The following is a 22,058-nucleotide window of genomic DNA, read 5'->3' on the forward strand; positions in this document are numbered from 1 at the left end:
AAATGTTATTTAAAAAAAAAAGTTGTTATGCGCATGCGCGAAATTAAATTGCCTAAAATTAGTTTAATTAGTGTAATAAGTGTATGACAAAGCTTGTTTGGTATCCAAAAAAACATAATTAAAATATATTTAATATGTGTAGAGTTACAAAGTGTTTTCAACTATTGATTACACATTGTATATTTGAATGGATATATAATAATAATGCATTACATTTTTACAGTTCTGGAGAAAAAATATAATATTTATATGTTTTTTTTTTTATTGTGATTTTGTATAATTACAATTAATCCCAACAATTAGGTTACTCGTTACATGTAGGGGTGTTCCGATAGAGTATACTACATATACGCTGTATACTATCAAGATATTTTTAAAAAATTATGGGTGATTTAAGACTTAAAAAATGAATTAAGTTGACCATGCATCCCGTTGTTCTCAGGACAATTTTTGTCCAGGAAAAATGTCCCGTTTTCTGAAAATAGTTAAAATAACGATAATCAACTTTAATTTGTTGATAAGTTGTTGTTTCTATTATATTTAACTATTATGTGTGCCTGTAACGTGTATATACTGTATTACTGCAAGATTGACGTTGAACGGAATCGAGGCTGTGTGGTGTATTGGAATATAATTATATTAACAAAATATAAAAAAAAAAAACCAATTGTGGCAAACTATGTATCAATATGGACGTATTAACCTAATGTGTTATAATATTATGTTCTATACACTGCTGCAGTATAATCTATGAGTAATTATAAGGGTCATGTTTAAAAATTTGTTTTCCAATTTCTGTCTTTATATACATAGTACATCATAATATATTAAATATCACGTAATAATACCACTAATTTTAATTAGCGACCTTATAACAGATAATTAATATTGTATAGTCACAGAATGGTTCAATGATTTAAGATGCTCAGTAATTTAGGCTGTATGTTAACTGTGGCAAGAAATTTTACATATGTATACTATAATATGTACACATTGAATTACTAATAATTTTTATTCTATAAAAACAATAAATGAATCATATAAACATCTAACCATTAGTAATAATCATAGCATAGTTAAGTATATATTATATTCTTGTATAATATTGAAGTTGATAGTTCGCTTGATCGATTTGATCGTTCAAGATACTCAAATACTTATTTCTGTAACAGGGACATGTGACCATAATTATGTTGATTGATTGTACAATTTTTTAATAAATAAAAAATTATTATAAATACCGTTTTAATAACTCAAAAAAATAAAAAAATAAAAATTAAAGTGCTTGAAAGAAGTGTACCATATACCTTACCTTAAAAATAGTTGTGATGCATTATTATTGTGTTATATTTAAAACATTATAGCAATATATAATATAGCAATCGTTTCCAATAGCAGGCTTGATTCCAAGTTCAAACTTTTTTATCTTCTGCATTGACACGTTTCAAAACCATGTAGTACGTGTATAACGCTTTCATAAACTAAAAACGGATAAATAAAATAAATATGAATCATATCACACAATTATCATCGATACCAATGCGGTCGCAAGCTTTTGCGAGACCCTAGACAAAATCAGTATAATTTCCTTACACCGTATATTTAACTTTTTTAACTTGACAAATGTTTGGTCCCCAAATTTATTTTAAATACGAGACCCTAGGTAATTTTCTAAGTTGCCTACCCGATAACGACGGTACTGATCGAATCATTATTATTGCGATCAAAACACCGCGAATATTTGTCAAAAAGCAAACGAGCCGAAACGCACTTGCGAGATTCATTGCATCATCTTACCGAAATGAATGACTCATAACTCAATTTATACATGTAGAATCCTGTGATGAATGTAGGTTTAATAGATCTTAACATCATCAAGGTTAGCAACTGACGCACACTTTTTTCAGCTCGCCACCATGGGGTGTGGTACAAAGCAACGCTAACACTGAGTTGCTGAAATCAGGACGAACATGACGCAAAAGTTTTAAATTTATATTGCTTTGTAAGTAGCAGCGTATCGTTTTATATTACTTTTTGTATGATGAATTCGCCGAAGAAATTGTTAAGAAACTGATGCCATACGCTCACAACAACGAAGCTAACTATGCTTATAGTTTCGCCTAGGTTTTTGCTAGTCTAAAAATATAACACATAGCTATACTAATTAAATTCCTTCAAAAACCGGACTATAATACAGAACAGTGAATATGCGTGTTCCTGTATTTAGGTTTACCGTTATTTGGAATAAAGCAAACGAAAGTGATGTTATTCCATGTAAATAATCCACGATTATAAGCGAAGTGAAAAGTTTATGTATTCTTTTAATGTAACTACAAAAAGGAATAAAATACGGTATTTATTAATATGTTATAGGTATTTTGATAGTCAAATATTTAGTTATATATACGTACTCAAGTATAAAGATGTGATGTTTCACATTATTTCGGAGGATCGAGTAAAATCGAATCTGTTTTTTTTTCAGTGTACCCCATAAGCTGACTCGTGTCCGACGAACTTTCTATGAAAAAAAAAAAACTGATCTTAAAAGCATTGATAAATTTAATAATTTTTAGAATAGTAATATGTGTATATTAGATTAACACTAAGGCCGTATCTAAGAGGGGTTCATGAGATCCGGACACCCCCCCCCGAAATTTCTTTAATATTTTACTATGCTTGGATAACAATATGTATTTTGTCGACTATCGAATTATACCATCCCGATCAACCGCAATCGGTTATTATATTTACAACAAAATTAATAACTCTTCTTTTTGTTAAATTTTTAAATATACTAAATATCTCAGAACCTCCTCTCAAAAAGAAAATCTAAATTTGACCTTGTATGTGAATTTAATATTAAAGAAAAAACATTGTCAACAAAAAAAAAGTGTAGTCATCTTTATGCGTGAAAAAATCATACATTTCATGATTAAAACTACAAATTAAAAGTTGACTATTCAAAAAGGTTCGTTTTCATGGTAGATAATTGGTAAATTATACAAATAGCTTCCATTCATTTCCACACCCAGAAAATTAAGCTTTTGGTTTTAATATTTAAAAAAAAAACTTATGATTAGAATAATTTCCCACTATAATTTGGAATATATTATTTTTTAGAGAGCCTATATGAATATATTCATTACACTCACTTTTTTCTAAATAGTTTCCTATTCTATTTATAGATGAGTTTAATAATTCAATCTGACCACCGATAGTGTATATAGCCCCAAACATGAATGAATCGATACCCAAATACGTAGTTCCAATAATCACTGACGAGATGATATGACTGTTGAAAATGATCCAGAATAACCAAGATTTGTTTACCGTAAATGGCATCCAGCAACTAAACGGGTAGCTTTTTGGGTCGTTGTAATATTCAACATAGGATCGGTCACTAGGAATGAGAATGTAACATTATAAAGTTCTAACCATGTTATGTTCGAAAGATCGAATTCATAAAAAATATAACACAAGTTTTTTTTTCTTTTTAATTAACATATTAAATGTATTATTACCCTTTCGGAGACATCAGCAAAGGGCTCACAATTGTGAGACCAATCACAACCGTGCCGCTCATCATGTGTACAAAAGTTACTCTCTGCATCTTCTTTAGATAGTTGGTCGTAAACATATCGGCTGACCGACGACCAAAAGCTACTGACCCTAGAGCCTGTATTTCGAATAGTTTCGTTTTAAGTCTTGCAAAGTCTTCGTGGAACAGCGACATATAAAACCATTTGTACAGACCCGACAAGAACAAAGTCCACATATCTATGGTTCTGGCCAATATGGTCAAGTCTGTGGACACGAACATCTGAATGGTCATCAGTATCGTGGTCAAGAATATTATTGTAAAAATCATTATTTGGTAAACGCTGTAAAACCATGATTTCCATTTGGACCATTCCCGCGAAGGGAACACACCGATCCATTGGAGAATATCAAAGGCCAATGTTAAAAAATCCATGATAGCAAATATATATTAAAAAAGTAAGTGGTTGAACATAAAACGTCAACGTGAGTTACACATACGACTCTAAGTGATGGTATTGTGACAAACTTATAACGTGTTAACAAACACATACATAATATATTACACAAACTTTTACGATTCTTAACTATACGTTACTTGACTAATCGTTATAAACCTCATATAGCATAATATCTTTAAATATGTATACAAACACTGGAGTATATTGTAATATATTGTTAAGCATTTCAAAATTATAAGTTTCATAATAGTTATTAAGAAATTAGACTGCTCACAATAACTTTATATATTATTAAAAAATATATAATTTCGGCCGAAATCGATACACAATTCGAACACAACATATTAATTATTGATCAAATCAGTATTTATTAGTTTAAAGTTTTCTTGAATTTTAGGTATAATCCCATGCCGCAAACTCGTATAATTTTTAAGCCGGTCACATTCGTAAAGTGTGTAGAGTGCATGGTGAATATTAGTTGATTAAAATATATAATTAAATAATTTTTAATTTCTCTGTGGATAAATAGGTATTTAATAAATTTGAAAACTACGGTCATTAGATTTGGAGTTAAAATGTTAATACCAATTCTATATAATATTTTCGGTATATTTCAATGTAAAATCCATAACTTCGTTAACACATTATCAGAAAAATCCATCAAATATATATATATATATGTTACCGGAAATGTTGACATTTTAGGAAAGGATGACAATTCCTAGGAAATGATGACAATTCCTAGTAGCGGAAGGAAATGATATCATTGCCTAGGAATTGTCATCATTTCCGTAGTTTATTAGGCAATGTTATCACTCATTACTTTCTTAGACGAAAGCATTGGAACTCATGATGTTACAAGTCATGTGGGACCGGCTTTACAATATAACTATTAGAACGATAACTAACTCGTAGCGGCGACATACTAAAACCCGTAATCGTCACCCGTCGATAAAATGGTTGTGTGGAAAATATCTATCGCATATCGCATATATTTATCGCAATCTTTATGTATTTTATTAAAAGTGTCCCTAACCTGTACATGCAGTATACCACCTTTAGTAATGTGTTCTTCTTAGTACAGTACGTATTTGTTATTTACACATTCAGTGCGTTTGTTAAAAATGGATCTCAATAAAATGCGAAATGAATTTAATAAAGCAATTTTATTACTAATTGGCGATAAGCGTGATGACAACAAATCGTTCATGAATAATGAGGAATACGATCGTCGTATGGAAGATGTAAAACTATCCAAGATTAAAAAAAAATGCAAGAGAGATTATAGAAATATTCGTAAGTACGATGTTATTTTAATAAATGATAAAGAGCGCTTAATTAAGGCCATGAACCATGATAATGACGGTATACGTTATTACGTTAAAAACGAAGAGCTATTCGATATTCTTCACTCTACGCATATAGCTATCGGTCACGGTGGTCGCGACCGCATGATGGCTGAAATAAAATTAAAGTATTGTAATATAACAAAAGAAACAATAATGATTTTTTTGAGTCTTTGTACCGACTGTCATAAAAAATCATCTAACCCAAAAAGAGGTCTTGTTTCCAAACCAATTTTGCATTCAGCATACAACTCACGTGCACAAATAGACATAATTGATATGCAATCTCAATGTAAAACAAAATGCAAGACGAACAGGTGTGCTTGCAGATCGGCATCTAGAATTTGTAATTCTAATGTCATGGAGGTTTGCCATGTGAAAATAAAACTGAGTAACTACGAAAAATAAAATGTAAAATATAAAAATTGTGAAATTATAAAAATCAAATTGATAAAAAAAAAGTTAAAAAAAAACTACTCTATTTTATTATATTATTTTATTATTTTATTATAATATTAGTAATTAACATTTATATATAGTAAAATAATTATCTTAAGTCTAATTAAATCAAATTAAAAAAAAAAAAATGGTATCACATGTATGAAAAAATATGGCATCATTGCCTGGAATTTTAAGGAAATGATAACATATACTAGGCAATGATATCATTTCCTTCCGCTACTAGGAATTGTCATCCTTTCCTAAATGTCAACATTTCCGGTAACATATATATATATATATATATACCGTGTGTCCCAAAAAGCAGGGGCCACTTTATCACTCATTACCATGTAAATATTTTTCAATTCTGTTTGCGAGACATTAAACTAGACTAAAGGATCGTACATTTCTATGACTTACAATGTTTTTAACTCGTGTATCTTGCGCATGCGCAATAAAACTTACATTTTTTAAATGACAACCCGTAATTTGAATATCATATTCGGGTTCGTCAATTTTTTTCAAGCCATTTTGATGTATAAACTTGTGTCCTAAACCCAAAATTGACTAAACTAGAGCTAAATAGAATTTAAGAAATTAAAAAATTTAATTTAATTAATTTTTTTTTCTAACTGTGCGTACTTTTTTTCTTCTAAACACCACGAAACAAACAATCAAAATTATTATTATTAAACTAATTAACTATTTATTACTTATGAATTATTATCTTATTTTATTAATATTACACATTATGTAATAACATAGTTTAAACATGTATTTTTAAGAAACAAAATTTCTATTTTATTTTTTTTAACATTACTATACATTTTTATTTACAATTTAATTTACAGAAATAACAAACATAAACTATTCAATAAACTGTTCGAAAATCCTTCCATCGTGTAAAGTGCATGCCTCAAATCGACGTAAACATTATTATTATAGTATTCGCCTATTATTTCTGATAAATACGAGTACTTTTCAAGTCTATGTAGAATAGCCATTGACAGGACTTTGTAAGCAGTGTCTAAAAGGGATATGCCCCGGTTATTTTTTACTTTCTTGGGATCCCTTTTTTGTATATCGGGTAGATAACAACTGTATTCCAATCCTTCTTGAACTTTTCTTCCTTCCATATAATTAAGATGGTTTTATATAAGTTTTTCAAGAGATCCCGCCTCGCAAGTTTAAGCAATTCCACATTTATATTGTCTTCTCCTGGTGCTTTATTGTTCTTCAAGGACTCTACTATTGCCTTAATATCTTTCAAAGAAAGTTCTGGTATGTCTGATTCAACTGTAACATACATTTGGTCTTCATCCTGTTCCCAATTTCTATTTGCATTGTCTATTTCATGGTGCGTTGGAGTGTTTAGTAAATTCTCAATATATAATTGGAAATTATTTACGATAATTTTAGCGTCTAACACAAGATTACCTCCGTCATAAATTATAAGGTAGGTACGAGATTTAAAACCGTCTTTTACTGATTTACACTTTTCAAAAAACAATCTCGAGTCTTTCCTATATGCTTCAATATCATTTAGATTGGTTTTTTCTGATGATCTTTTATTTGTTCTGATTAATTTATTTGATTTCGTACGAGACTCTGTGTATTCCTCTATATTTTTGTTTGAAGGGTTTTATATCATTTTTACTCTTGCCGTTTTCGCTTCATTATCGCTTCTTGACATTCATCATTAAACCAGTGATTCTTACTTTTTCTTTTGGTATCTCGGAGTGTTACTGCTACCTTATTTATTGATTCCTTTATTTGAGTCAAATTTATTACGTTATTTATTTCGTTTTGTACTAAAGTACAGCAGTTCAAACCTTCTTTAATTCTTTTTTGGTATTCTATGATTGCCTTTTGATCTCTTAATTTACACCTATTTAGTTTATGCATTGTGTTAAACTGTCGTTTCTTTTTTCCAAATTGTTGATAGTTTTAATGAAAGATTTGCAATTACTAAGAAGTGGTCTGAGTCTCCCATCAACGCCTCTATAACTTTTGACATTCTTTATGCATATTCGGTGATGCTTGTCAATAATTATATGGTCAATTTGGCTTTTTGTCTTACAATCTGGGGCTGTCAACGTGTACTTGTGAATGTTTTTTTTGGGAAAATAAGTGCAACTTATGGTGAGGTTTTTAGATTCTGCAAAGCCAACTAATCTAAGCCCATTATCGTTAGATTCCAGGTGCCAGCTTTTTTTGGCTTATAATTGGCCTAAGAAAATTTTCTTTACCAACTTGCGCATTAATGTCACCAGCAACCATTTTGATGCAGTTGTTTGGTAGAGAATCAAATAGTTTCTCTAAATCTTTTTTTTCATTCAACTTTTTGGAGGGGCCGCTATTCCACATCATGTGTGGAAAAACAAAACTAATTCTAATTGATAAATACGAAACCGGTAAAACGTGGTAAACTGATGTAAATTTTATTTCATATGTATATTTTATTAATATTATTAAAATTAGTTTACACATATAAATTTATTACAAAAGCTGTTGAAAGTGTCCACCGTGTTCTCTCACGTATTTGAATCCTAGTTACTCCTGCTGTCATTATTCTCTGCATTTCAATAGCAGCTTGAAGAATTCTCTGCTTTAGTTCTGCTTCAAAATTGACTTCCATACGGTAGACTCATTTTTTGAGGTATCCTCAAATAAAAAAATCCAATGGAGTTAGGTCTGGAGACCTCGGAGGCCATAGATTTGTGCCTCCTCTGCCGATCCAAGAAGTAAATGTTTCATTTGAGTACTGTCTCACTGCTCCTGAGAAATGTGGTGGGGCCCCATCATGTAGGTAAATCATGCGTCTCCTGACTACTAAAGTTATGTCCTCAAGCATCCAAGTAGTTAATTTTGAAAAAAAATTTAGGTATGTATTTCCACCTACCGTCCAAGGAAGTCCTAAAAATAGACCAATTAACACACCACCGATGACGTCCATCCACACATTGATCGAAAATCTGTGTTGAAAATGTTATTGATGTACCAAGCGTGGATTTTCCTGAGCATAATGATGTCTATTATGAACATTAAACACGTCTTCTCTTGTATATGTACTCTCATCTGTCCAAGTAATACTTTGAAGAAAATCATAATCCTCAACTTCATTATGAAGTAATCATCTACAGAACTGAACACATTGTTGATGATTTGTGTTCTTTAAACCATTAACTCTTAAAAATGATATGGGTATAAACCTGCTCTATTAATAGTTTTCCAAACAGTCGAATGATGAACACCAAATTGACGAGAAAGCGTACGTGTACTAGTTTCTGGATCTCTATTTACTTCATCTAAGATTTCCCTTTCCAAATATACATTATGTACACCTTCTCTCAAAGATCGTCTAAAAGTACCTCGCTCTTTCAGAGCTTGGTGGACTCTACTGAACATGGCTGGGGCAGGAACGCGCCGACCAGGTAAACGATTTTCGTGCTCTCCTTGTGAGGCTCGAGTATTTCCATTATGCAAACCATAAATAAAATGCATGTCTACAAGTTCGACATTTGAATAAGAAGGCATAACGGATAATACAAAAACAAACACTATACAAGAATCTCTTACAATAACTGTATTAAAATTTGAGATCCATGGTCGACAAATAATAAAAAACGTTAATAACATTTGAATGACTTAATTGAATTCGACGACTATACAATAAATTATGATAATAATAATTAGTACCAACATTTACATATAAATAATAAGTTATGACAGTTAAATAACGAAAATTGTTATCGAACGCTTTAAATAAACGTAGTAAAGCGGCGTAATCAGTTTTTGTTGTCAGTTTATCATGTATTAATCGCTTAAAATTTATTTTCGTTTTTCCGCACACAAGATGGAATAGCGGCCCCTCCAAATAGTTTAATGAAAAAATGGAGTATACCGTTCCAAAGCTTATAACATTTTGAAGTTTTTGTGAAATTTGCACCAAGCTGTCTTAGAAATTAATTGTTGTTAAATAATATTGAAATTTATTAAAATTTCGACAATTTGAAGTTACTAACCTTCCGCCATAACTAGATACGGCGCAAAGCTCCTCGTAACGTCAATTAAAAGTGTGTCCTATATATCCGTCTATACTAATCATAATATACAAAATTACAATGAGCGAAAATGTACTCGTATCAATTATGTTGAGTGAAAAAGGCAAACAACTGTTATTATTAAATAATTTTTAATTTTTTAAATATCATACATCTAAAAAAAAATGAAAATTCAAGGCGATTTGTTATAAATAAATGTAGTGCAAAAGTTTATATTGATGGTCAAAATGCCCAATTAATAAATACAGACAAATCTTGTTTTGACCATAGTCATGCAATGGATGACATATTAAAAAGGTAACAAATTAGTAATTCTTACAAAAGCAAAACTATGGACTCAATAGCTAAAAAACCGTAAAAAATAATACGAAAATAATTATCTAAGTATGCTAACGAGGGCGATTTGATTTCAGACAATTTAAAAATCATTCTAAGTAATATTCTCAATGCAAGGATGTATTTTTATCCTAAGCTACCAACATCAAGAAAAGAAGTTCACGAACCATTACATTTATTAGACATAAAAATAAACAAATGTGGATTATTTCTTTTTGACAACGATGCGCTAAATGATATAGTTATTTTTCATGTACAACAAACTTAGATTTTTTTAAAAGAATTAGATGTTTTGCACATGGACAAGTCCGTATCTAGAAATTTTTTTCGGGAGGGGTCCAAAACAGGTATATTGTATATTTAATTGAATTTAGATTTCAACTTTTGATAATTGGTTAAAAATAAAACAGAAAAATATTTAATCTTCTTTTATTAAAATTAATATCATATTTTCATATGATATTATGATATATAAATAAAAGCAGTCAATGATTAATTGGAGCTTAAGACACTTTTGACTGAAAATATTTATGTTCTTATTAAAAATAAATAAGTATTTTAAACATTCGTAAAATATTGAAAAAATTAAGGGGGGGGGGGTTCAGACACCCTGGATGCGGCCTTGCACGTGGATAGTAGGTACTTTTAACTATAGTGATAAATATTATATGTACTTATACACAGGTCATGGCATTAAAAATTGAGTATATATTCCGTTAATGTTTTGTTTACTATTAAATAAGTACAATATACTTATAACAATGTAAATAAATACTACACAAAAGTCCCAACAGAGTTTAGAATCAAAAAGGTCAACATTTCTTCAAGGCATTGGTGCTTAGAAAATTTAACATTATTTTAACTATGTTACTATTCGGAATTTTATTATAATAATAAGAACATTTCAATAACTTAGCAGTGATCACTGGCATACTTTTTTAACAATTTTAGCAAGGAATCAAAGTCGAAGTAACACATATTAATTGAGTTGGTATCAGAAAATGATAAATTTATTTTTTAAATCAAAACTTCAGCATAGTTAATATTTTAAGCTTTGAAAATAAAAAAAAATAATATTAATAAATACATAATTATATGTTTGTATAAGTTGTAAGACTGGAATGTTAAATCCTTACAAATGTAAGATTATTGTAATCCTGTATTCTAATGTTAATATAATCTTAATTCAATGAAATATATTCCAAGGCCATATAAAAATTTCTATACGGTCTACTTATTTCAAAAAATTCAATTTATAATTTCCCATATTATATTTGTTTAAATTATACACAAAAATCCAACATTCTTAAAAAAGAAAAAGTATTTTACAAATTATTTGATATTTAAAACCTAGCGGAAAAAGTACAGGTAGTGTGGGAGTCAAAAAATATAAGTAGACAAAAAAATGTAATGACATGCATTTAGTATTATCACAACTGATATCGATAATTATATGAATTATTATATGAATTATTATAGGAATACTTATTGTAAATATTAATTATGTTATCATACATGATTATTTTAATTTGATATCAAGTGATTAACAAATCTGGTTATTATCAAAAACTGATAAAGACGTAAACATCGGTGGGTGGTCGGGGTACAGTGATGGTGACGGCAAATATACTGTGGGTAGGAGGAGTGTAAACTTCTCATCACTATCTATGATAATCACTATGTTAAAGAATTGGCAATTGTATTTTGCTCATACTCCTCCTCATGTCATAGAATCGGCATTTTTATACTACTTACGTGGAATAAACATAAAAAAAGATGTGAACAATATATATTTAGAAATATTTAATTATTTACTAAATATTTTAGTAATTGTTGAACTTTACGGATTGTGGGTGCTCTAATCATTATGGAACATGACAAAGATAGAAGATCTTCAGCACTTCCAGCTTTTTCATTGAAATTGCGCATGATTACTTGTATAAGTATTCAGTATTTTACATTTTCATAAAAATATAAAATAACTAATATTATGTGCCGTATAAGTAACAAATAAACAAACACTTTACTATAATTTTATTTCTGTTTTACATTAACTTTTTTTTTGTCATTCTTGAAACATTTGAAAATATTGATTTTTTTTTTACTTTTGACGCTTAAACACCCATTCCGCTTCCCACCAGTTAACCAGCTAGTATAATTTCCGACCAGAAAACACTCCTAAAATTTAAAATTTAAGCACTTTTACTTCTCCAAAAGATGATGACAAACACAAAATATATAAATAAATATATATAAAAATAACACATATTGTAAAATCGATACATTCTTCACTGCGTTATAAATATAAAAAAAATATTAAAAATTATATTTTATCTAAACAAATTTATCTAGATGATTTCATTATTTATTTTGAACAACGACTCAGATAACTTATTTCCCATTTATAAAATAAGATAAAAGATAGAAATATGTCTAGATAAATTGATATGGATAAAACATAACACTGCTAAAGATTAAACTTGAAATATTAGATTAAAATCAATCAAAATAGATAATCTGCAGTTATTCTTATTTTCAATAATGCATCAGATCGAAGTATTTTTCAGTTTTATATTTTGAATTCAAAAATATATAAAATAATATTCTTCAATTTTTTTCACCATGAAATTCTATACATGGAAAGTGTATTTTTTTTTGTTTAAGATATATAATTTATGACCATAACAGACAATTTTATAATAAATACATAGAATGATAAATCATAAAAAATATGCAGTGAAATACTGATAATAAACTGGCCTTAGAATTCAATTAACTGTTGATTTTAGTTGGAGTATTAAATTACATAACATTCTGTGTAGGATATGATAAATGTTCATTGGAAGTTAAATGCATATAGTTAATGTATAGTATATTTACAATTATCTATCTTAATTTAATTAATTGTGTAAATTATTTGTTGAATAAATAATATCGATAAAATCATACTCAAATTATATAAGCCCAATATAAATGTATTTTAACACTCATACGTTTATGTACAAAATACGATATGTTAAAATACATTTCTTAGCTATAATATAGGAACATGTGAACACCATTATGCTAATTAATCATACAATATTTAAACTAAACAGTATATGAGCATATATCGTTTAAGAAAAAATATATGAAAAAAGTATATTTACTTGTTGTTATGAACATAATTTAAAGAATTCGAAAAAGTCACAAAGAGTTCCACAAAATGTGTACTATTTACACCTTATTTTTAAAATATATGTGCGATGTGTGATTGTGTGTTGTTCATAGTAATCGTTACGAATGTAATAACCCACGTATGACTTGATTACGGGCTCAGGCGTTTTTATCTTCCGCGTTGACACGTCTCAATACCATGTAGTACGTATACAAAGCTTTAACGAACTGAAAACAAATACTTATAAAATAATATGTAATACTGTCATCTGTATATTATGCACACAAGCACTATGGCCACAAAAAAAAATAAAATAAAATAAATAAATACTCGAATATTGGTCAAAAAGCCGATGAATGGAAACGCGCGCGCGATTCATTGCATCATCTTACCGAAATGAATGACTCGTAACTCAACTTGTACATATAGAATCCCGTGATGAATGTCGGTCTAATAGATCTCGATATCATCAACGACAACAATTGACGCACGCTTTTGCCCGCACGCCACCACGGGATGTGGTACAACGCAACGCTAACACTCAGTTGCTGAAATCGTGACGAACACGACGCAAAAGTTATGAGTTTATATTTCTTTGTAAACAGAGACGTATTTAGAATTTTGACGCCCCAGGTAAAGTTTTATTACCACCCCTACACACATTTTATACAATTTTCAATAAAAATAATATTTATTACTTATGGATTTTACGCGGTCTACTTCTGATAATATCATCATGAAAATAAAAATCACAGTGTGGTCGTTATGCAAAATCTTAAAATATTAAAATGTTTTAATTGACGAATGAAAATGGATGATGCATTTTGGTTACAAAAAAATGCTGTTACTCCTTAATTCAAAAAAAATTTGCCGCCCAGGGCGATGGTACCTCCTCGTCCCCCTCCCTAAATACGTCCTTGTTCGTAAGTTGTTTTATATTACTTTTTGTATGATGAATTCGCCGAAAAAATTGTTGAGGAATTGATGCCATACACTCAAAGCGATGAAGCTTATTACACTAATCTTTTCGCCTATGCCTCTGCTGATCTGAAAACACATCATGTAACTCAGTGTTAATATAGACAGTAGACCTGACGGATCGATGACGTTAATTGCGCATTATAAACACGCACAAATTACTATAATTTTAATGCGGGATATGTGTGTTTCAATTGAGCTTACCGTTAACTGGAACAGCGCAAATGACACCGATGTTATTCCATGTAAATAATCAATGATTATCAAAGAACTGAACAGTGTGTGTACCATTTTGATGTAACTACAAAAAAGAACAAGAATCGATTGATAGTTGTTTATTATTAATACGTAATAGGTATTAAGATTATCGAATATAATGATGAGTATACATACTTGAGAATCAAAATATGATGTTTCACACATTGACGAAGGATCGAGTAACACTTCATTTGTTGTTTTTCAGTATACTGTATAAGTTGATCCGTGGACGTTGAGCTTCCGACTGAAAAATAGTTTGCATTTTAAAATATTCAATCACTTATGGTTATTATACTCGTATTAAGAACTATCATTATTAGAATTGAATCACTCTGGATTGTTAATGCAATATTTCAAGTACGTTTCCTAATTAATTTTTTAAACATTTTTCGCGTAATTAAATCATTTTAAATTTACATTAAAAATTATGATTTTTCATATATCAATAATATAATAATAGCCCTTCTGAAGAATCTTGATTCAAAGAAACGTGTATTAAACTTTTTAAATCGAGTCTTAAATGATTAAAAATTTTTGTTTTATTATAACACAATGTTTATAAAATTCTCTTACGACTAAATAGATTTTTCGAATTTATTTGACTATAAATTATCTATTTATTTATCTTAAACTATCCATCTTATTTTATCATACTCACTTTCTTCCAATGAATTTTTGATGCTGTTCAATGCCCAGTTTAATAGTTCGATTTGACCACCAACAGTATATATAGCGCCAAACATGAATGAATCGATTCCCAAATACATACAAACAACAACTATTAACGAAATGGACTGACTTATGAAAATGGTCCAGAACATCCAACGTTCGTCTATCATGAACGGCATCCAACAACTCAATGGGTAACTTCGTGGGTCATTATAATATTCAAAATCAGACCGACCTCTGCGAAAATAAAAATATTACAGTACAAAGATTAGGTTCGTTATTGGTTCACCAGACTTAGATGATTTAGTAATCAATATTATGATGCGATTTACCCCTTTGGATAGGTCAACAAGGGGCTCATTATTAAGAAACCCGCTGCAACTAGGCCGCTCATCATATATCCGAAAGTCACTTTCTGCGTCTGCTTTAAGTAGTTGGTCGTGAAGATATCAGCTGACCGACGACCGAATGCTACCGACCCTTGCACCTGTATTTCTATTAGTTTCGTTTTGAGCTTTACAAATTTTTCATGGAACAGCGACATACAAGACCATTTGTACAGACCCGACAAGAACATGGTCCAGATGTCTATGGTTCGAGCCAATATGGTCAGATCTGTAGCCACGAACATCTGAACGGTCATTAGCACCGTAAACAAGGCGATCATTACAAAAATCATTATTCGGTAAATGCTGTAAACCCACAATTTCCATTTGGACCAGATCCACTGAGGGAACACACCAATCCATTGGAGAATATCGTAGGCCAATGTGAGAAATTTCATGATAATATATATATATATATATATATATATATATATATATATATATATAAAACAATTTACTATCGAACACACAACGTGATTACCACTGCAGATGATATTATTGTAATGTTATTCAAAACGTATGTCAAGACATATTTATTTCTGTTTATATGAATTTGTTTCAAAAACCTATTTGACATATATTTTTAAATTCCAAAGTATACGTTATTTGACTTTAATCATTATAATATTATATCCATATTATATTCAACCATTGAATTATATATATTTTTTGACTGTTTTAAAATTATAGACTGCACAAATCATAACAAAAATGAGCAATACACGACAACTTAATATTATAGTTATATTATTGAAATATATATAATTCTGACCATAATCAATATACAATTTGAATACAATATGATATTATAATGGATCAGATATAATAATATTCTGATAATATTTATTTTGATTTTCTCTCCCAAACATATGAAACATTTCCCACTTCTTAATAACCTACCTTGTTGAGATAGATGTAACACCGCTGATTTACTTTATTCGATGAAATTAATTGTTAATTAATTGTTAAAGAGCTGTTTGTAACTTTTTTTTTTTTAAATTTAAATTCTACATGATAATATTCAAATCCTCATGGCCCATGGAATATATTGTTCAATATATTTCAAATAAGTTTCTATAGTTTTCAGATATTTATAAACAGCATGTAGTCTTAATCTAAAATAAATCTATTTTTGAGATTTTTCCTCTCTCCTATCTCAAATATATAAGACAAACAAATGAATTGTGCTATATATAGGTGGTAAATATACTTTTTAATAATAATGAAGAAAAAATTTTCTCAGGTAAATATCTTCCATTCTCGACCCAATGCAGATATTTTCAGACAATATATATACTATACGCATTTACTCACATAATATACTTCGGCTCAATATCCGTTCCACATCAGAAATCACTTTAGTCATTAACTTCATCTTAATCGTAGGTTTTTTAAAATAAATAAGCCAATATTAACATTCATTATTTCTAATTTTCGAGGTGAACTGTTTTAGAAATAAGGCTATAATTATAAATAAAAACAAATACTTAAGTTATAAATATATTTTTATACGTTTAAATTCGTATTACGCGTACTCCTTTAACATATAACAACTTATAGTATTATTATGGATAGTAACAATTTTAGATGACGATACAATATTGATAATAAGTAACGTAAACATACCGCCCATACTTACATTCAAATGTAGCAATACTAGCATTAAGTTGAATAACTTTTGACATCATGGACAAATATTTATGATAATTTTAAATCCTGTCGTGTTTTTATAGCAAGAAATAAACTAAACGATTTGAAGGAAAAAATAGAAAATTTGAGGACCAAAAATGAAAAATTAGAGGCCGAGTTGGCTAAAAGGATTACGAAACGAGATGGCCAAAGCGGAAGAAACACGTCACGCTAAAGACTAAGACGATCCCAACAAATCCAATCAAATAATCAAAATAAGAGTGACACGACTAACTCATACATTATTTTAAACTTGTGTGTCGTTTATTCCTCGGCGTTCATCAGTTATGATTATTAGTTGTTCCGTACATTTGATGTACGCGTATCATTTATTGCAAAGGTGGCCAACTTGTGGCTAAGATCCACATGTGAGACTCTTGTCATTTTCACACGTGGCTCGCGTTTTATTTATAAAATTAAAATTTACTTATCATATTATTAATATTATTTTTAATTTTAATTTTTTAGGTATAGATTTAAAAAAAATTATCAAATTATTTAAAATGTATCTATAAACATTTTAACTCTTGGAATTATTGTGTTTATCCTTATAGCCAGCGAACCTATTCATGTTGGTCACTCCTGGTATATTGTATTTGTAAGCATGACTTATGTCAGTGTTATTTTTGTGCAATTTTATTACTGGGTTATATGTTATAACTATATGATAGGTTAATATTGTTGAATGTCACATAGTGGCATCGGTTAATATACCAAATGACTAACTCAAAGAATATCGACAAGGACCATAAAAACGAATTAATAAATTTATTCGGCGTATTTCGCCGGTCGTATTACCGTTAGTTTTAGCTGGGAGAGAAGGTAAGAAAAATCAAAAGAAAGTAGACTGTATAAACCTTATACAGTCCACTTTCTTTTGTCACTTCTTTTTTCACTTCTCGTTTTCATTCCTTATAGTATAAGGAATGAAAACGAGAGCAAAATGAAGGTGAGACATCAATATATATAAAAATCTCATGTCACAGTGTTTGTGACCATATTCCTCCAAAACGGCTTAACCGATTTTAATGAAATTTTGTATATACATTTGGTAGGTTTGCGAATAGGTTTTTATCTATTTTTTATACTCTTAAGTGCTATTGTTTAATAAATCGTAGTTTAATTTAATAATTTTTGACCCGGTCCGATAACTGTGCAATTGAAAATGAATTATTAAATGATACTATTAAAAAACTATTAAAAAATATTTAAAGGCTATTAATTTTATTTTTGATATTAAATTACGGGTATTAGATAAATATTAAACAACAAGATCCCGCAACAGGTGCCAAACAATCAAAAAATGTAGTTCGAAGGATTAATATACATATCGGTTGATGATTAGATGCGATCAGGACAATGTTATTCTACGATGTCATGAGCTTTGTCAACAATTCATGGTCGACATGTATGTAAAGATAGATAGCGAACGATTACGATACTTGCGATTCAATCAAAAAAAGCTGCGTGCGGAAGATTCTCAAAACATTTGTTAGATATCGGTGATGGAAAAGTTATTACAGATGAAACGGGATGCAAACAATTACTGACCGATTTCTGCAAGATGCTCTCATTGACCAGATATTTCCCAATGTACACAGATAATACACAAATCATGAGTGGCTGGCAGAAAGAGCAATTTTTGCAGCAAAAAATGTGGACGCCTACAAATTGAATCTTAAGATACAACATTTGTTACCAGGAGAGTTGGTGTTATACAAATCTATTGATACAGTTTGGAGCACATCATGTTTTTCACACGGACAATTTACGTGGCGTGCTCTAGAACCATCCAGTTTGTGTTGGCGAAAGATGGGATAACAACAAATATTGTACACTCTGTTACATTAAGGGATTGATTTTGCTTTTTACTAATATTGTCATAATTAGCGATATATATCATTTTAAAGGATCAATTTTAATAAGTTATTAAAAAAATAAATGTTTGATGTTTTTTCATTTTTATATTTCGTCACCGTTTACAGCACTCTATACCTCTTCCACTTATATACCACTTCCTTATACACCTATATTAATTTAGTTATTTTTGTCTAACAAAAATTCTCTAGAAATAATTTATATGACAAAACAACGTTTGTCGGGTCAGCTAGTATATATATATTAACACGCGTTGCAAAAAATAAATAATGAATATCTTAATGTAGGGTTATTAATGAGAGTACTCGATGTTTAATCGCTATAACATTATTATTTGATAAAAATAAATAAATACGAGTAAAATAATAATACAATAGTAAGAAAAAGAAAACAAACGTGACCTGACCCTCCTGGGACGAATGAGGACTACTGCAACCGGTGATACTCGAATGACACACGGACACGTGGTCGATAATCTCGCGCGCATGAAACGGGATGAACGAGACGGAAAACCCGAACAAGATAGGTTGGCGTGACGGAGGCGCAACTGGCCTGGTTCACATTCACGCACAACGAAAGAACCAAAAGGGAGATTCGTACGCGAGTGGCACAAGGGGCCGTTGATAGCACGTAATGTCGGCTGGATACGTGTGGGCTGTATATGGACGCCTGCAGAACACCCGACAGCCACCGGAAACGAACAGAATCGAGAGAGACGTGATGGCGACGGTAATCGTCGCTCATTTTCCGAGAAAAACCGGTTGTCGACGCTGTCTGGTCTGAAATTAACAAAATGGTGACGGTGGGCATGAACAGTCTGCGCGGACGCGCAAAGGCCTTAATTTGTACTGCTCAATATGTTCTCAACAAAGAATGTAGCCTAGGTTCACATTTATTTAGGACTACTTAAAGTATACAATACACTTATTGCATTACATACCTGTACATATTTATAAAAATGTAATTTAAAATTATGTACGTAATCGTGCGTTAAAAATACATTCTAATGTAAGAAAGAATTGTGTATATTTGATTATAAGTTCAAATAGAATCCATCGTTGATCAGAAAAATATTGCGAATTATTTACAAATATCACAACATTATATGATGATGTTTATTAGAGCTTAATGATTAAGTTAATTGCATCTTAAATAGTACTGCACAAATAATAGTTTCTCTTAAACGAACAGCACATTAATTCATAGCTGTGTTTACGGGAATGGCCGGGTGTGCCACCCTTGCCAGAGCATTTAGTATAGTACAGTAGTATAATGTGTGTGTTTTTATTGTTTTGATACGCCAATGGTTATACTTTTTGGTCTTAAGTATAAAATATTCCTATCATTGCGAGTTTTTTAACACAAAAAATAAATATTTCTTCATGTCTCAAAACAAAAATAGCTTTCTTGATTTTAAAATTTGTTATGCCCCGTTTACCACCAAAATCTGAACATGCCTACGCATTAATTACAATTTATTTTAAAATATTAACACATGTACATAAAAATAAATACGTTTTTTCATTGCGTGATACCTTGAGCGTTAATAATAAAATATAAATAATTTGCATTCATAGAAACTATAACAATAATATGGAATTTATTTTAGAGTTCACTCAGTTCATAGACTTAAATTTTAGACATGAAATGCCTCAATATCATGTGGAGTTTAAAAAATTCTTAGTAAACCGAAAACTTAAATCATATATTTAGATTTTTTTTATATATTGTTTAGCACAAGCGTTATAATAAAAATCAATGATTTGAAAACGATGTGCATGTAAAATTAAATTTGTAAATTTTATCAATTATGAAACCTAACTAATAAGTTTAGTTATTTATTGATAAATTTTAATCAAACCACGTATTTATACACAATCTGTAAACATTGTTAAAATTGTTGCATGATAAGGATTTAAACCCTACTATTTACGAGAACACTAAAAAGAAATACACCGATCCAGTGGAGAATATTCAATTATGAAATTGTTTGAAAATCCATTCCTATACAAATTAAATTATATGGATCAACTAACTAGAATTCATTTTTACATTTAATATTTTTATTTTGTTAAATAATACAAAATTATATGCTAAGATATTTACATATCTCAGTCATTATAAAATTATAATTCGACCTTCTCATATTATACACGAACATACATTTATAAGAATACCATATGTACGAGTATTTGAGGTATAGTCTTATAAAGTATAATTTTGATATAAATCAATATTATAAAGGCTTTTGTCAAAACACGAAGAAAATAAATCAGAAAATACACGAACACCTACACACTGTATTATCCATAGTATACAAAAAAATCATCAGCAAATACTTATGCAATAGGAGGTAAATACATTTTTAGTGTCAAGAAGATAATCGAGTTTTATTAATTATTAATTAAGTGTTTCACTTTACCTCATTTTCAACAAATTTTTTCCATCTTTGAATTAAAAATTTTATTTAAGTCGTTTTTTTCAATTTTATTTCGCAGAATTATATTTTAATGCAAAATGTTTGAATACTATTATTGATTATATGTTTATCTAACCGCTAATCTATTATATTTAAAATATTATTCGACAACATGTTTTTAATGCTAAAACCTTAAAGTTTTATGTATTCAATATATTTTACTAGAATGCAGTGTATCATTTCTTAGATACAATGTATATTATAAATATATATTAAATTATAATAAATTATCAATTAATTATTTACAAATAAACGATATACTTGTATATACAATATATATAATATTATTAAATAATATTAATATAAAGTAACAGAGTATATAGAGTAATTGTATATAATGTTGAAATATAAAAGCAAATTAAAGTCGTAAGAAATATCA

General features: G+C 29.4%; 2 protein-coding genes across 2 annotated transcripts; both read right to left on the minus strand.

Annotated features, from left to right (window-relative positions):
• Nucleotides 1-1,305: 1,305 nt before the first annotated feature.
• LOC112680402 lies at nt 1,306-3,973 on the minus strand. Its single transcript, XM_025550488.1, has 7 exons — nt 3,522-3,973; nt 3,140-3,400; nt 2,412-2,504; nt 2,234-2,330; nt 2,032-2,136; nt 1,798-1,953; nt 1,306-1,481 (listed from the first exon to the last, which is right to left on the minus strand). The coding sequence occupies exons 1-7, from the start codon at nt 3,971-3,973 to the stop codon at nt 1,413-1,415; spliced, it is 1,233 nt and encodes a 410-aa protein (XP_025406273.1). The 3' UTR covers nt 1,306-1,412.
• Nucleotides 3,974-12,258: 8,285 nt separating this feature from the next.
• On the minus strand, nt 12,259-16,031 carry LOC112680380 (odorant receptor 43a-like). The gene is made up of 8 exons (XM_025550463.1): nt 15,580-16,031; nt 15,237-15,484; nt 14,714-14,822; nt 14,525-14,621; nt 14,285-14,389; nt 13,735-13,890; nt 13,335-13,569; nt 12,259-12,363 (listed from the first exon to the last, which is right to left on the minus strand). Exons 1-7 carry the CDS (start codon nt 16,029-16,031, stop codon nt 13,501-13,503), a joined length of 1,236 nt encoding a protein of 411 aa, XP_025406248.1. The 3' UTR covers nt 12,259-12,363; nt 13,335-13,500.
• Between the last annotated feature and the right edge of the window lie 6,027 nt (nt 16,032-22,058).

This window comes from Sipha flava, unplaced genomic scaffold, assembly GCF_003268045.1.
Source record: "Sipha flava isolate LNK unplaced genomic scaffold, YSA_version1 176_pilon_pilon, whole genome shotgun sequence".
Lineage (NCBI taxonomy): Eukaryota > Metazoa > Arthropoda > Insecta > Hemiptera > Aphididae > Sipha > Sipha flava.

What these genes read in the sequence shown, in the direction of transcription:
- LOC112680402 (XM_025550488.1), bottom strand. Translation starts at nt 3,973, where the DNA reads ATGGATTTTTTAACATTGGCCTTTGATATTCTCCAATGGATCGGTGTG. An exon ending in GAAAAAAGTGAGTGTAATGA is followed by an intron (nt 2,505 to 3,139) that starts ATATATTCATAT and finishes AGTTCGTCGGAC; the next exon opens with ACGAGTCAGCTTATGGGGTA. An exon ending in CATCACATCTTTATACTTGA is followed by an intron (nt 2,331 to 2,411) that starts GTACGTATATAT and finishes TCCTTTTTGTAG; the next exon opens with TTACATTAAAAGAATACATA.
- LOC112680380 (XM_025550463.1), bottom strand. Translation starts at nt 16,031, where the DNA reads ATGAAATTTCTCACATTGGCCTACGATATTCTCCAATGGATTGGTGTG. An exon ending in CAAAAATTCATTGGAAGAAA is followed by an intron (nt 14,823 to 15,236) that starts GTGAGTATGATA and finishes ACTATTTTTCAG; the next exon opens with TCGGAAGCTCAACGTCCACG. An exon ending in GTTACGAGTCATTCATTTCG is followed by an intron (nt 13,570 to 13,734) that starts GTAAGATGATGC and finishes ATTTGTTTTCAG; the next exon opens with TTCGTTAAAGCTTTGTATAC.